The following is a 15,218-nucleotide window of genomic DNA, read 5'->3' as shown; positions in this document are numbered from 1 at the left end:
TTACAGTTATCACAGTTATCCACGTTTAGACGACTTATTAATATGATTTTATTTTACCCCCTCCCAAATTTAAAATGATTTATTACCGGTTAAACCAATTTACTGATAAAAATAATTGTGACAATAGATTTCATATTCTGTGGGGGTATTTTGAAGTCTGTTTTCCCCACATTAATGTATTTCTTAATTGTTCAATAATGATGTAGCAGTAGTTATTAATTTATTTAAATGTGTTTTATTGTTTAGGTTTTGTGAACATACTTAGAATAAATAATTTTCCTTACTTTATTAATTAATGTTATATTAGGGTCATTGGTTCTTTTATTGATTTCTAACTTTTCAAGTAAATTTAATCTAAGGCCCTTTTTTTCTATGTGTAAGGGTTTTAGTTCATTGTTGTCATGCGGGACGTGATTATTTACTAAGAGATGTTCTGCGAATTTTGAAAAGGTGCTTTTATTATTATAACATCTTTTATGTTCTTTGAATCTAGTTGAGAAAGCTCTTCCCGTCTGTCCGATATAAGTAGCGTTGCAGTCGGCGTGGTCACATTTTAATTCATATATGCCACTATTATTAAGCTTAGTATTTCTACTTTTACAGTTTTTAAGGTTTGTTCCTATGTTATTATTGGTTTTGAAAGTTATATTTAGACCGCATTTCTTTATTTCTTTTGCTATTTTTATGGATATTGGACCGATAAATTCGAGACATGCAAATTTTTCTATATTTTATTATTTGCCGGATATATTAAATTAATTTTATTTTTATATTCCTTATTTTTTATAATTTTTTCAATGTTATTTATGTTATATCCATTATTAACCACGATGGTTTGTATCGTTGCCTTTTCTTTCTCATACGCTTTATTGTCCAATGGAATGTTAATGAGTCTATGTACCATTGAATGGTAAGCTGATAATTTATGAGACCAAGGATGAGTTGAATTTGCATTTATTGTAGTGTCTGTAAAAGTTGGTTTTCTAAATATTTCAAAAGTATGTCTTTTATTACTCTTTCCAATTGTTAGATCTAAAAAAATTATTATATTATATATTTTTTTAATTTCAATAGAGTATATTTCTTTATCATCTGCCAACTATTAAAATAATGAAATAAAATTGGAAAATTATTAACTGCCATATTTAGTTTAAAAAAATAATTATGTTTTAAAAATTAATGAAAGAATTTCGCTCTTATATTTTCATTAAATTCCAATGTTTCATCCAATAATTAAACATTGACGGTTTTTATTTGATCGCTTTATTAACAAGGCAAAAGTTTTCAATCGATGCTCCTCCAATCTCCAATATTAATTACTTTTTGGTTCTTAGAAAATAGATATTTTGCCAGTGTAATTATGATTCTCATTATGATTCTTTGAAGAATCTAAGAACATTTTTTCGTGTGGAAGACAAAAAAAATCAGGTTTAACTATTGATAATGAGTTGGTAAGCTCAAATACCTTATAAATTGCATCAGCGAAGTCTGATGCCACAAAACCTTAAGTACCCCACAAGTTAAGGCGACGTACTTTAATAACGGGGGTTTGCTCAACCCTCACATTTTAATAATTTCTGATGAACGTATTACTAAAATTTAAAATCCCTACGCATGTAAGTTATTTATATTTTATATTAATAAAAACTTGACCTTACCATTAAAATATTTTATGTAAAACGGTTCAAAACTTTAATAAAACGTTTGAGAGGTGAAGTTATATGACCGTATATCGCTAGAAAGTATTGCAAATTCGTACTCAATTTACACACCGCTTGATAACTTAGAATAGTTTAACGATCTGTAAGTTTAACCAACATTTACAAACAGTGATATTATGACAAAAAAATCACCGTATTTTATTTTAACCCTTACTTATAAACGTGGTGTAAATATCACGCAGAGCATAAGGTGATCGGGATAGTGAAAACTTGACTTATTGTCACGGCATAAGGCTGGCTTAATTACACTATGAATCAAATAAAAAAAACAAACAAGTTATTCCACATTTCATTACAAAAATTATCCGTCATAATGTCATGTATAATTTATATAATGCAGGGGATTATTTTCGAACGAATTTCTACAAAAAACGCTTAGTTTAGGGTTAGGCATTGTAAAGCGCGTGTAGAGTTACGAGTTAAGGTTAAAGAGTTTTTTCATGTAAAATTAAACAACAATAAATACAACATCCCAGTATATTTACGTCATTTAAACACTTTTTTATGTTGTATGTCTTACTTGTAAAAACAACAGCTGCACACATCTGTACCGCTACCGGTTGAACTTTTATTGAACCATTTTGTAACATCTCAAACACTCAAACAAAAAAAAAAGTTATTCTTTTTGCGAATATTCGCTGTTAGTACGTATCATTCACTGACATTTTGTTCTTCATTGGTCACATATTTAATTACTGTTGATAAAGCAGTTAAATTCTTCACCACAAGTGATAAAATACGTACCTAATCCAATTTTTCGGAATGTTGTTTTAATGGCATGTTAACAAAGGCATTTGATATTTACACTTTTATATTTCATAATTATTTTGTTTGTAGTTTTTCTTTTATAATATTATATATTTAAAAACATTTTCACAATTTTTTTTAAAGGCAATTTATTTATAAACAAGTTCTGCTTTGTTATTATTATTCTTACACATGACAGCAGTTTCGACTTCTGAAGGAATTATCAAACCGTTTTACAATGCCTTCAGAAAAAAACAGCTATCACTCCTAAGAATAATAATTACACAGCAGAACTTGTTTATAAACTGTGTGTTGTGTTTTATAAATTGAAAAATACTGTTATTGAATACACAAAAAAACTTAAAATTGAAATGGAGATCTACAAATAAACCTGATAACGTCACAACCACCAAACGTGATTAATTTTACATTTGATATATCGGTTTAAAGTCCTAATATTATTAGTTATATTGTTTATCTAGGTAAGGTTCACTTATCGATAAGATTATGTTAGGTTAGGTTAGGTTACAGTGTAAATGGATTATCAAGCTAGGTTTTAACGTTTATTATATATGAACACGTTAAAAATGATGGTCTTTTTAACTTTTTGAAATGAACATATTTGTCTTTGTTTTCATACTGCATTAAATAACTTTCCATAACAAGCCACTAGCTGCTTCTATTTTAAGTACTAACTAACATCATACAGATTCGAAATTGGCTTATTTGCATTATTTAATGCAATTTAATGAAAATAAATCAATGAAATATTACAATCTTGAACCACGATTTTTTAGTTTTTTTTTAACATTTTTATCATTTTTTTCAATTTAAATTAAAGCAAGTTTCATAAAATTATTTCTACAATTAGTTCCTTCATACCTATATTTGTTCATGGTACTTGTTGAATATGAAATGGTTTAAAAAAATTCTCTCTTTGACATTAGTGTGAAAATTGTCGTAGATATACTGTAAAGTCTGTTGTACTCCAAAGAGTTAATTTAGATAAAAATAGAGCTTGATCAATGAAATTTGGCATTAAGGTATTAATATTTATATTTATATTTATTCCCGAGACAGGGGGACACCTTGATATTGGGGGTATCTGTGGACGAGTACCTACCTGTAGAACTCGCGGTAGCCGCGGTACCACTTGACGCAGTACGGGTCATCCACTCCCGCAGCTAGGGTTCTTTGATGTTCACCATTCAACTAATCAGTATATCAGATATGTATACTCACATCGACGTTGATCCTTTATAATAGGAACACCCTTGTGTTGGGGTTGTCCGTAGGTGTAGTACCGGTAGAACTCGCGGTAGCCGCAGTGCCACTTGACGCACGAGTCATCCACATACTCAGCTCGGATACTTTGATGCTCATTATTCAACTAATCAGTATGTCAGATAAGTATACTCACATCGACGTTGATTCCCGAGAATGGGAACACCCTGGTATTAGGGGTATCTTTAGGTGAGTACCGGTAGAACTCGCGGTAGCCGCGGTACCACTTCACGCAGTACAAGTCGTCCCCCTGCAGCTCGTACACGCAATGCAACGTCACGCTCCCGCCGCGTTCCACGGCTGGTGGTGATACTCGCAGTTCAGACACATTGATACTCATCATCCCTGGAAGTAATAAAAGATTTAATGCAATGGTGGATATAGTGTGTTGTGAATACACGTACAGTCAAGCATTTGCCCAAGCATTCCTTGGTAAAATAAAAGAAACTGCATTGTTGTATACTTCAATGTCTTAAAATGAGAAAAAAGACAGTCACATCGAAAAGGGAAAAGAAATATCAATTGGCAAAATACAGTTCTTGAAATAATAGCAGATGTTATTCAATGAGCAAAATAGACGTCTCAGCAATATTAAAATATACGTCATGGCAAAATAATAATAATAGCCCTTTATGGTAAAATAAACATATTGGTATAAGTAAATACCAATAATTTGTCGAAAAACACGTCCTTGTAAAGTGAACATCAATCATTGTTGGTGCTTGACAAGGCTAGTTAAAAGAAAATAACCCCTTTTAGCAAACGACACGTCTTGTACAAAATAATACCAATGCTTTGGCAAAATAGCTAGTAAATTACGTATTATCAACCTGTACTCTTATTTTTATGCCATCTGCACTTTTAAAACTAGTTTTGGTTTATTTTTGGCTTTTGGTTTTATTTATTTTTTTCACTTTTCTCATATTATGTACATTTAAATGAAAAATTATATGTACCGTGTATTGTGTTTTTGTAATTTTTTTTATTTTTTTTTGTTATTTAACTATTTAAAAAAATCTGATTTCAGTGTATTATGCAGTAAACCTTGTATAATATGTATCATAGCATTTAAATTTTAAAAAAAATAAAGTAAACGTACTTAATGGCTAGGAAAAAATATGCAGCGACAAAATAAGGTACCTACCTAACTGGATTTTTCTAAAAATATCTTTCTCAAAAAGGAAACAAAAGTCACCAGTCACAATAAGCAATAGGTATACTTCATTGAAAACGTACATAACGTCCCACCAAAAGACAATGATCTACTAAAAAATAAAGTTTGTTAAATAATTTTATTAACTATTAGAAACCATAAAATTCATGGTGGAAAGGGGAGTAGTGAGAATATTATTAATTGCGTCATCTGTTTTTTCACTGCTGCACTCCTAAAATAGCTATAAATTTGTCAGATAGTAGATAGTAGAACATTTTCTAGGACAACCTGTCCTAGAAAATGTCTAAAATTTAATGTCAATAAATAACGTGATAATCAATGCGTTTATATTTATATTCACAGATGGCGTTAATTGAATTATTTTATGAAAATACATATTTTACAAGTTTTAAAAAATTAAGACGAATTATTTCTTTGCAACCATACTTACGCAATATGAATATGAATAAATTGTTCGGTCCCCATAAAACTTCAACTCTTTCAAAAAAGGCATACAAATACAATATTGGATTGAATCACCGATACAATATTGCTTTGTATGCTGAAAGAACTGAGTTTTTATACGTATAAAACGATTTATTCAAATTCGTAATGCGTATGTACGGGCTCAAACAAATTCGTTTTAATTTTTTAAAGCATAACTTGCGAAAAGTTTTTTTTTGATAAAATAATTAAATTAGAACGATTCTGTGATTCTGCTCACGGTTTTTTTGAAAACGCAAACGCGCCATTAAAAGATTTTTTTAATAAGATTTCTTAAAGAAATTAGTTAAGTAAATATTGTAAAATTTTATATGTACTTACCACGAGTTATTCTCAATTAGGGACGTGTTAATTAAATTAACAGCTTAGAACTTGTTATTTTTTTGTATTTTTACACGTCGTTCATTTTTGTTTTATATTATTTAATATCTTTTTATATAACCTCATCGTTGATAATTACTTGTGGTAATTTCTAATAATGTTAATCTATTTTTTCTATGAAAATGTAAAAATTATATTTCAATAAATATTATTTAAGATACATGAGATACACAGATACATAATACACATCTGCCCTGATAATGGACACTGGAACGTTGTCTGAAACGTTGGCTAATGAAGGAGTTAGCGCAACACGGCATAACACCCCAAAAAACAAATAACAAAAATATATTTTAATAAACGAAAAAAAAAGTATTTACTATTTATTATTGTAGTATTTTGAGATGTAGTAAGTACATTGTAGTGAGTTATTTTGTTAATTATTTCGCACACTGGATACACTGGAATATGCTTCGCCAATTTGGAACCCGCAGTATAAACTGTTCGATGGCGTAACATGTATACCATTATTTTTTTTTATATCTTGCGTTCAAATTCAACACTAATGTATATTTCAATCTTTACAACAAAGCCGATCAGTAACTGATTAATGCTAGTCTCATGCGAGCGCTACTCTCGTAATATGTGGTGAAACAGACTAAGCTCACTTACATTATGAGAGTATAGCGCACGTGTAAGACTAGCTTTGACATTTATACATAGAATATTAAACAATAACATTGATTGTACCGAAATTCTGTCACTAATTAATTTTGACATACCTTTGAAACATACACGCCATACAGAACTATTCCACACGCTTAATTACAAACCAAATTCAGCAGCCAATTACCCAAAAACCCATGCTCTTACCATCAATAATATTTTAGCAAACTTCAACATCCTTCATATTTTTGAATTACCTGCCCATATTGAAAAGGAACGTCACGTCAATGATATACATTGTTCAATACACATACATCCATATCCCGTCACAGAACACCACTAACACCTACACACACATATCTATACACTGCTACACATTTCACCCAGTAATTAATAAATATACATACCACGAATTAGACATTATAAGGAAACGTTTACATTAGAAATTATTTTGACAAAAACATAACTTTTTTTGAAATTCCAACATTTTATGGTAGTTTTTAAGTAAAAGAAGTTCAATTGTTTGTAAGGGAAATTAAATACTCTTCAATGGAAAATATTTTGAAAAGTTGGAATTTCTATAAAAGATTTGTGACTTTTTTACTTCAACCATCATGTAGAATCACCTCCCGAAGTTAGCACTCTTTACCCCCGGACACCCTGTATAGGTAACCATTACAAAATATTTAATATCTGTAAATGATTTTATCACTTTAACCAAAGTACTGTTTTGCTTCTATAAAATATTATACTAATAAATTTTTGACAAATTTATGCAATACTTCCTAACCTGCAACCTAACCTTACCTAAAAACGGAATCTTATTAATTAAATTTTGAATTAATTGTTTTTATAATCAGCAAATTTTAACTATTTCTACTTAAGATAACTAATCGTAAAAATAATCATTTTAATAAACGATTTTATGCATAGAAAAGGTCATTTTTTAGTTATATTTAATACAAGTGGTTAAAACCATTTACAGATATAAAATGATTACTTGTTTCGATCATTTTGATAACCAACATAAAAAAAACTTAGTAAAATTATTCTTTCATTATTGATGAACACATATAAGAGGGAAAATTCATAAATATAATAACTATTACAGATATAAATTTTACGGACTACCAGATAATTTAAAAATATTCTTAGGTTAAACCATAAAATCTACGTATTAATAATTCTATATACATTATATAATAAACTAATATTGTTATAACTATGGTTGAAATAATTATAAATAGAATACAGTAATCAACATAAATGATTAATAGTCAATAACATTATTCTTACCATTTAAAAATGAGATGATGACAAAAATCACACATAAATTAAAAATCATTATTGCATTCACATGCCACTTAGAACTTGAACAAATTGACCTCTCTGTATCTTACATATCCAAGGATATGACTGTCACTCGTTACACTATCACTGAATGGTTCACAGTTGTTAATTAATTGCCGTTTCGCATATTTTATATACGCTGCACTTATTACCATCTCCATTTTAGACTACTTAAATAATAATTAACAACACTGCCATTTAATAATGATGTGATGGCATCTAGCGTACAGAAACGAAAACACTTACATTGGCTAACTTACATTATTATGTTATTAGTATTATTCGACGCAACTTCCCGCGCAGACATTCAAATTTAATTAAAATTACATGTTTAAAACACTATATTAGTAACTCGGATAAGACCAGCAAAAATTATTCTTCATTTAAATTTTTAACTATTGTTTGTGTTTGTAGGTACTACGAAGTTCGATTTTAAATTCTAGTGATGTTTTTTTCGGGGGCGATTTAAGAGCGGACGAGCGTCGGCGTGAAGGCGTCGACGCAACACAAGGCGTCGGAACGAACTGGCGTCGCTCTGGTTCCGGGATACGGGAATAGGAATGGGAATACGGATTCTCGAGTAGGTACCGCCTCGTACTTGCCAGTGATGCCAGTAACAGATCGGTGCATTATCTGAGTAGGTGGAGCCGAATGATCACCACCCGCTAGACTATTAGAGCGACCAGTTTTTATTTGGAAGTTGCATTTAAGTATGAACGCAGGGGCTGGGAGAACGTGATAAATAAACCCAGTTAATTCCAAGCTATTTGTATCCTTGGTTTGAATTATATGCGTACATGGATACCAAATTTTCATGTTTGACTTTCAAATTAATTCTTCTGTCCTTTTGGACAGATTGTTTGGAAGGCCTTCAAAAAATATTTAAAGTGGTATCAGTTCCTTAACTAAGAAATCCTTTATTCTTCTGTCTTCATTAAAAGGTTATTAATGGTTTTTAATGAGGAAATCCAGAACATATATATTATTTTATTTTTAGCAATAACTTTCTTATGTTAATACAATAATGTTTTTTTATTTATTTATTTTTATAGTCAGTACTAATTGTTAAAATAATCATCAAAGTTTTAATTATTCGAGACACGCCGAAACGCACTAATTCAATGGCTTACTTGGCGTGACGTCACAATGAGTTTGAGTTAGTAATCTATGGCTTACCGAGCGTGACGTCACAGTGAGTTTGAGTTAGTAATCTATGACTTACCGGGCGCGACGTCACGTTGAGTTTGAGTTAGTAATCTATGGCTTACCGGGCCTGACGTCATGGTGAGTTTGAGTCAGTAATGACACGTTTTTAATTCCCAAATTTAACCACTTTGGATTGGAGAGCACATTATAAAATTAATGTCTGCATCTTGTCACTATTGTCATTGAATTTTACCAATACAGCCATTTCCGCACTTTATTCAATTTTCCCGTGTACATGAAACTCACAATTTCAATTTGAGGGATTCACAAATTAAAACAATTATGTTAATGGTTAACCATAACACGACATAGTAATTAAATTATGTACAAATTTAAAAACTTTCACTCCAAAAATATTAACAATATTTGTAAAACATTATCATAATTTCGGTTGTTGTTTATTGATTTCCTCATGATTATATCTTATATCGGTTATTAATAATAGTTTTTTTCATAAAATTAACTACAATTACAGAGCTTCAAGTAACGTAAATTCTTTTTCAAAATCGTCGAAAACAAAGAAAATACCTACATGTTTAATATGAAAACATAAGAGAAGCTTGAAGACCTTTGTTCAAAACCAGAAACAGACGATTTAGTGATTCCAACCAAGCAGGGCATTTTGATGGGATGGTATTTTATTTATTTTTAAATAACGTTTATTAATTCTACGTATGATTATATTAAATTATAAATTTATATTCAGAATATGCTTTCTTTGATCTGAATATTTGACCTCCCGATAGACGATTCTTTGATATAAATTAAACATATTTTCATTTAAAGTTTACTTGTTTGTATATTTTTATTTTATGTTCTCGTAAGGTACCTATTATGTTTTTCGTTGTATTTTTATGTTTCTATTTAAATGTAATATTTGTTAATATTAAATAATATATCATGTTATACAGCATACTGGGATTCTACTACCCTCCTAGTAATGCTGGATTAAAAATAATAAAATTAAAGATTAAAAAAATCGATACGAATAAGTAAATTTTTAGCTGTAACATTTTGATTACTACAAAAGATTAACGATTTTACTATTTTATTTTAACACTAGCAGTACCCCGCCACGCTTTGCTGTGGCTCAATCTGTCTGTGCAGATAGAGAAACAATAGCGCGTGTTGCTTTTACATACAATAGATGGCGCTATTTAAAAAATCATGTTTGTCCAACAGATGGCGCTATTTAAAAAATCATGTTTGTCCAACAGATGGCGCTATTAAAAAAATCATGTTTGTCCAACAGATGGCGCTATTTAAAAAATCATGTTTGTCCAACAGATGGCGCTATTTAAAAAAAACTTTGTGTCGAAATGTCAAAGCAATCGGTGAAGATCTTTCGGAGAGTTAAGAGTTTAAAAAAACGAACATTATCGGTCTAAGGTCCAATTCTATTCATTATTTACACAAATGAACCTATGAGATTAAAACCATAAAACATTGCAAAATTAGATTATTTGCAGATGATACCTTAATCTATATATCTTGTGAAGAGTACATAGATGCAATCAACAAATGAAATGAAGAACTACAAAATACAGCGAAATGGCTGAAATTAAAGAAATTAAAACTAAATGTAAGCAAAACAAAATATATGGAAATAGGCAACAAAACGCATAACAAAGAATTAAAATTGACAATTAATGATGAAAAAATTGAAAAACTAAATGAAATTAAGTACCTAAGTGTAATACTTAATTCAAAATACACTTTAACAGCAAATTTTGAATATGTGCTAAAGAAGGTATCAAAAAATGACAATTTTCTTAGAAGATTAAGAAATAAACTATATGGAAAAACTACAGAGCTCATTTATAAAACTATAGTTGCTCCACACTTAGATTATTGCTCTACTCTGTAATATTTGACCAATGAAGGAAATTTGAACAAACTAAATGCTATACAGAATAGAGCTATGAGATGCATACTGAAAAAAGGCAAATACGCAAGCATTAATCAAATGACAGAGGATTCCAATAAAAAAGAGACTGTTATTTAATGTGTTAATTTGGTGCATAAAGTAATGAACAACCAAATGCCAAAATATTTTAAGGATGAAATCGTTTTTATTAGAGATGTTCATAATTACGAAACCAGAAATATAAATAGAATTATATTGCCACTTATGAAGAAATCAAAATCACAGAACTGCCTAATGTACAAAGGACTAAAGAATTATTATGAAATGCCCGAAAGTCTGAAGAATGAATGAATTTAAAAAGATATGTTTTGTTTATTTTTAAAATATTTAAAGTTACAAAATGAAATATTATCTTGTTTATTTTAGTTTATATTCAAATTTTGTATAAACTAACGCAATAAATAATAAAAAAATATAAACATATTTTTATTTATATAGATAAATAGATTAGCCCGAAATCCTACACTTTTATTTGCCCTTTGATATTTTCTACGGTTTTCTAAGATGTTTAAATAAAACGTATTTACTTCTCAGTAAAGTTTTTTTTAATATTCTCTACGTAAATAAAATACAAAAATCTTTGTGATTCTTTAAATAGTTAATATGAACTCTACCGCAGTGCGTACAATACACAAATAATATAATAGTTGAAAAAGGGTTAAAAGTCGGTCGTCCATCTTAGAGTTTGCCTAAATTTCAAAGTTTCAAAGAGCCACAAAATTAGAACTAGGAAAGCATTAAACAATTCGGCAAATTATACAATAAAACGTGGTATTACTTAAACCAATGGTAATCTGCATCTCGCACATAATTAATAATTTAAGAAAGGAGTAATTAAATTAATTTAAGAAAGGAGTGTTGTAAAATATCGACAATGTGTTATAAAAATTACATTGATAAAATCGAAAATGATATTCATGTAAATGTAAAACAATTTTGGAACTACACAAATTCTCAAAAAAATAATAATTCCGGTATTCCAACTTCTATGAATTTCAATGGAAAAGTTGGATGTAGTGTTGAAAATATTGTAAATTTATTCGCCGATTATTTTAAGTCTGTCTATGAAAAGGATATACCTAATAATGAAATTCCCAATTTCTCGTCGAATCTCAGTCTAAACATATCTGAAATACACATTGAAATTAATGATATTAAAAAGCATGTAAATTTGTTAGATGCTAGAAAAAGTGCTGGACCTGACAACATTCCACCTGTGTTAATTAAAAAATGTCTAAACAGCCTATCTGTTCCTATTTTTGTAACTTTTAACCAATCATTAAAGACAGGATGTTTTCCTAATATATGGAAACATAGTTTTCTTACTCCTATCTTTAAAAAGGGTGACAAAACGGATGTTACAAATTACAGACTAATATGTATCCAGTCATCGATAAATAAAACTTTTTGAAAAAATTGTACTTGATAAAATATCTACAAACATTAAAATTATAACTCCCTACCAACATGGCTTTTGTTCAAATAAATCAACGTTAACCAATTTACTAATATACGAATTATTATATCTACATCCTTATCAAACAGGTGCCAGGTAGACTCAATATACACTGACTTCAGCAAGGCATTTGATAAGGTGTGTCACAAAATATTAATCAATAAATAAGTTAAACTTGAAAGTTACGGTAATTTACTAAATTGGTTTACTAGTTATTTGTTTCAAAGAAGTCTTTGTGTGAGAATAAATGGCGTAAATTCATACGAATTTATGGCGACAAGTGGAGTGCCGCAAGGCTCTCATCTAGGGCCCATTTTGTTTATAGTATTCAAAAACGACATTGTTGATGCATTTACTTATATAAACGTTCTACTGTTTGCCGATGACATGAAACTTTATAAAGAGATTAACCACATCAATTGTATTACACTTCAAACTAACTTGCGATATCTTTTTGAATGGTGCTCAATCAACAAATTAGCATTAAACATAAATAAATGCCAGTTCATCAATTTTTCCAAAATAAGAAATCCAATTTTTTTTCAATATTCATTAAATGATGAAAATTTAATTTGTGTTAGTAAATTATTGATCTAGGCATTATGTTCGACAGTAAACTCACCTTTGTATGTCATATTAATAATATTATCAACAAGGCCCTAAAGACTCTTGACTTTGTTTTGAGAGCTGCAAAAGATTTCAATAATTTAGGAACATTTATTGTGTTACATAAAACCCTTGTCAGATGCCAACTTGAGTATAACTCTACGTTATGGTCTCCATTTTTTAATATTCATTCTGATAACATTGAAAAGATTCAACGGAAGTTTCTAAGGTTTATAAATTGCATATTCTTCTACAAAACATAAATTACAATTACCTCTTGGATAAAACGTCTCTATTGAAACTTTCAGAAAGAAGAATAAGTACAGATTTAATACTGTTACAAAGAATACTACATTTTAAAATTGACTGTCTCGAATTAATCAATGTATCAATATCCATGTTCCCAAAAAGTCATGCCGAAATTTCTTACCTTTTTACTTCAATAACACCAGGACACTAGCTTACCAAAATTCTCCGAGTCCGAGACTTCACAATCTCGGAAACAAATATTCTGATCTGAGTGATATATTTCATTTGAAAACTAATCAGTATAAATGTTGTATATTCTATCACTTTTATTCTTCTAGATACAAATAGACCTTTGTACTCATATAATTCTCCGCTTCTACTATTTTGTTTTGTTGAATCTTTTAAATTCAATTATATGCGAGAGGATTCATTTTTGCCATTATGTTTACATTCTTCTTTATTGTATTAATTTTTGAGTGTTTACTCTGATGCAAAATGCTTGTATTTTTTTAAAGAAAAGCCCACTAGGGCGTGTAATAAATAAATAAATAAATTAATTAATGTGTTAGTTGGTACAATAATTGTATTAATAATGTAGAAAAAAAAGTTAGATAAAATAATAATTTTTTAGTAGGTACCTAATTAAATTTGCATTTCTGCATTATATCATATCTATAATAATTACGGCGAAGGCAATTGATAAAATTGTTGAGTCGAATAATAAAAACGAAATGGCGAGGAAGAATAAACGGAAAACGATTTTCCGTTCAGTTCAATTAACCTCCCCATTGTTTATCGATGTGAGAAAATATTTGTTCTTTGGAGAAATTATACTTCCATTAGTTTGGCTGAAGAAATCTTTTATTTATATGAGAGAATTATTCATTTATGGATGTATGGAGTCGTATTAAAAATATTTTTCTTGGATGGTTTTTGTGTGTTATTATTTTTTTTATGACAACCTTGCACTTATCTCAGAATTCGTACGCCAACGTAATATAACATCGCTGTGTTAGTTTTAATAGACAAGAAGACATTAGGTATTGTTTATTTTTCTTGGATGGTTTTTGTGTGTTATTATTTTTTTTTATGACAACCTTGCACTTATCTCAGAATTCGTACGCCAACGTAATATAACATCGCTGTGTTAGTTTTAATAGACAAGAAGACATTAGGTATTGTTTAGTCTCTAATAAATCTTCTTTTTTTTAGAAGGAAAAAATATGTAGGTACTTTGCTGTGATTTTGAACGAAGCATTATTTGTTTTAATAATAATACTGTATTGGTAAGCTATTTTTAGTAAGTTCTAGAATAGCAATACATGCAACATCTTCTAGCTCAATTATCTAGCTGCAACTGAGAGATGAGGCGGATAGTCACCCGTTACGCCGGCCCCCGCTCGGTGCAGCACCTCTGCACACCGTACTTACATACTGCAAGACGTCAGCACCCCGCTTTTACTTCACCGGGCCATCATGGGTCACAGATCTACTATGCCCGGCGTTGCACGCCCTTAAAGGAGGGGCTACAACTAAGCATCGACTCCGTTGGAAATTAAAACAGCGCGTAACTCCGGCTTTCTTAATTCACTCTAGAGTATAAGGAATACACAATGTGTATTACACATGCTCTTCACCAGTGCTGAACATCACCCAAGTCCGGTCTCCACCAATGCGGTACAGAGCAACCTACTTCATCGCTATGACCATTCCACCGCCGTCATCTCCACTTCATATGGTGTTAACCATCGGCCTGGGAAATTCTCCATTAATCATGTCTATTTCAGCGTCAAGCATCGGTTTGGAGTCATCGCAACATCAACTTCGCGACTCAATAATCGCTGTGATTCTAAATAACATATTTCACTCGTCTCACCTAACCGTTCCCAAAATACTCTACTTTTTACATTTGTTATAAAAAAGTATTTTTTCTCTATGAAAAAACAGCTTTATTGTGTTTGGACAATACACTTCAAACCAACCATTAAATTTGAGGTTAAGCTATCTTGTTTACACACTTGAGTGTAC

The 15,218-nt window shown here is 30.0% G+C and overlaps 1 protein-coding gene across 1 annotated transcript in view; it reads right to left on the bottom strand.

Annotated features, from left to right (window-relative positions):
- The window catches only part of LOC149417983 (uncharacterized), a 43,636-nt gene extending 35,390 nt beyond the window's left edge, over positions 1–8,246 (bottom strand). Inside the window, exons 1-2 of the mRNA XM_089639271.1 lie at positions 7,693–8,246; positions 3,889–4,097 (exon numbers count right to left, since the gene is read on the bottom strand). Coding sequence (XP_089495397.1) covers positions 3,889–4,097; positions 7,693–7,741 — 258 coding nt within the window. The 5' untranslated portion in view covers positions 7,742–8,246. The remainder of the gene's footprint in view (positions 1–3,888; positions 4,098–7,692) is intronic.
- Between the last annotated feature and the right edge of the window lie 6,972 nt (positions 8,247–15,218).

The sequence above is a fragment of the Hesperophylax consimilis genome, chromosome 14, assembly GCF_061612785.1.
Source record: "Hesperophylax consimilis isolate HC1 chromosome 14, BYU_Hcon_1.0, whole genome shotgun sequence".
NCBI classification, from domain to species: Eukaryota; Metazoa; Arthropoda; class Insecta; order Trichoptera; family Limnephilidae; genus Hesperophylax; species Hesperophylax consimilis.
The sequence above is the reverse complement of the archived record's forward strand: the minus strand, read 5'-3'. Positions and strand labels throughout refer to the sequence as shown.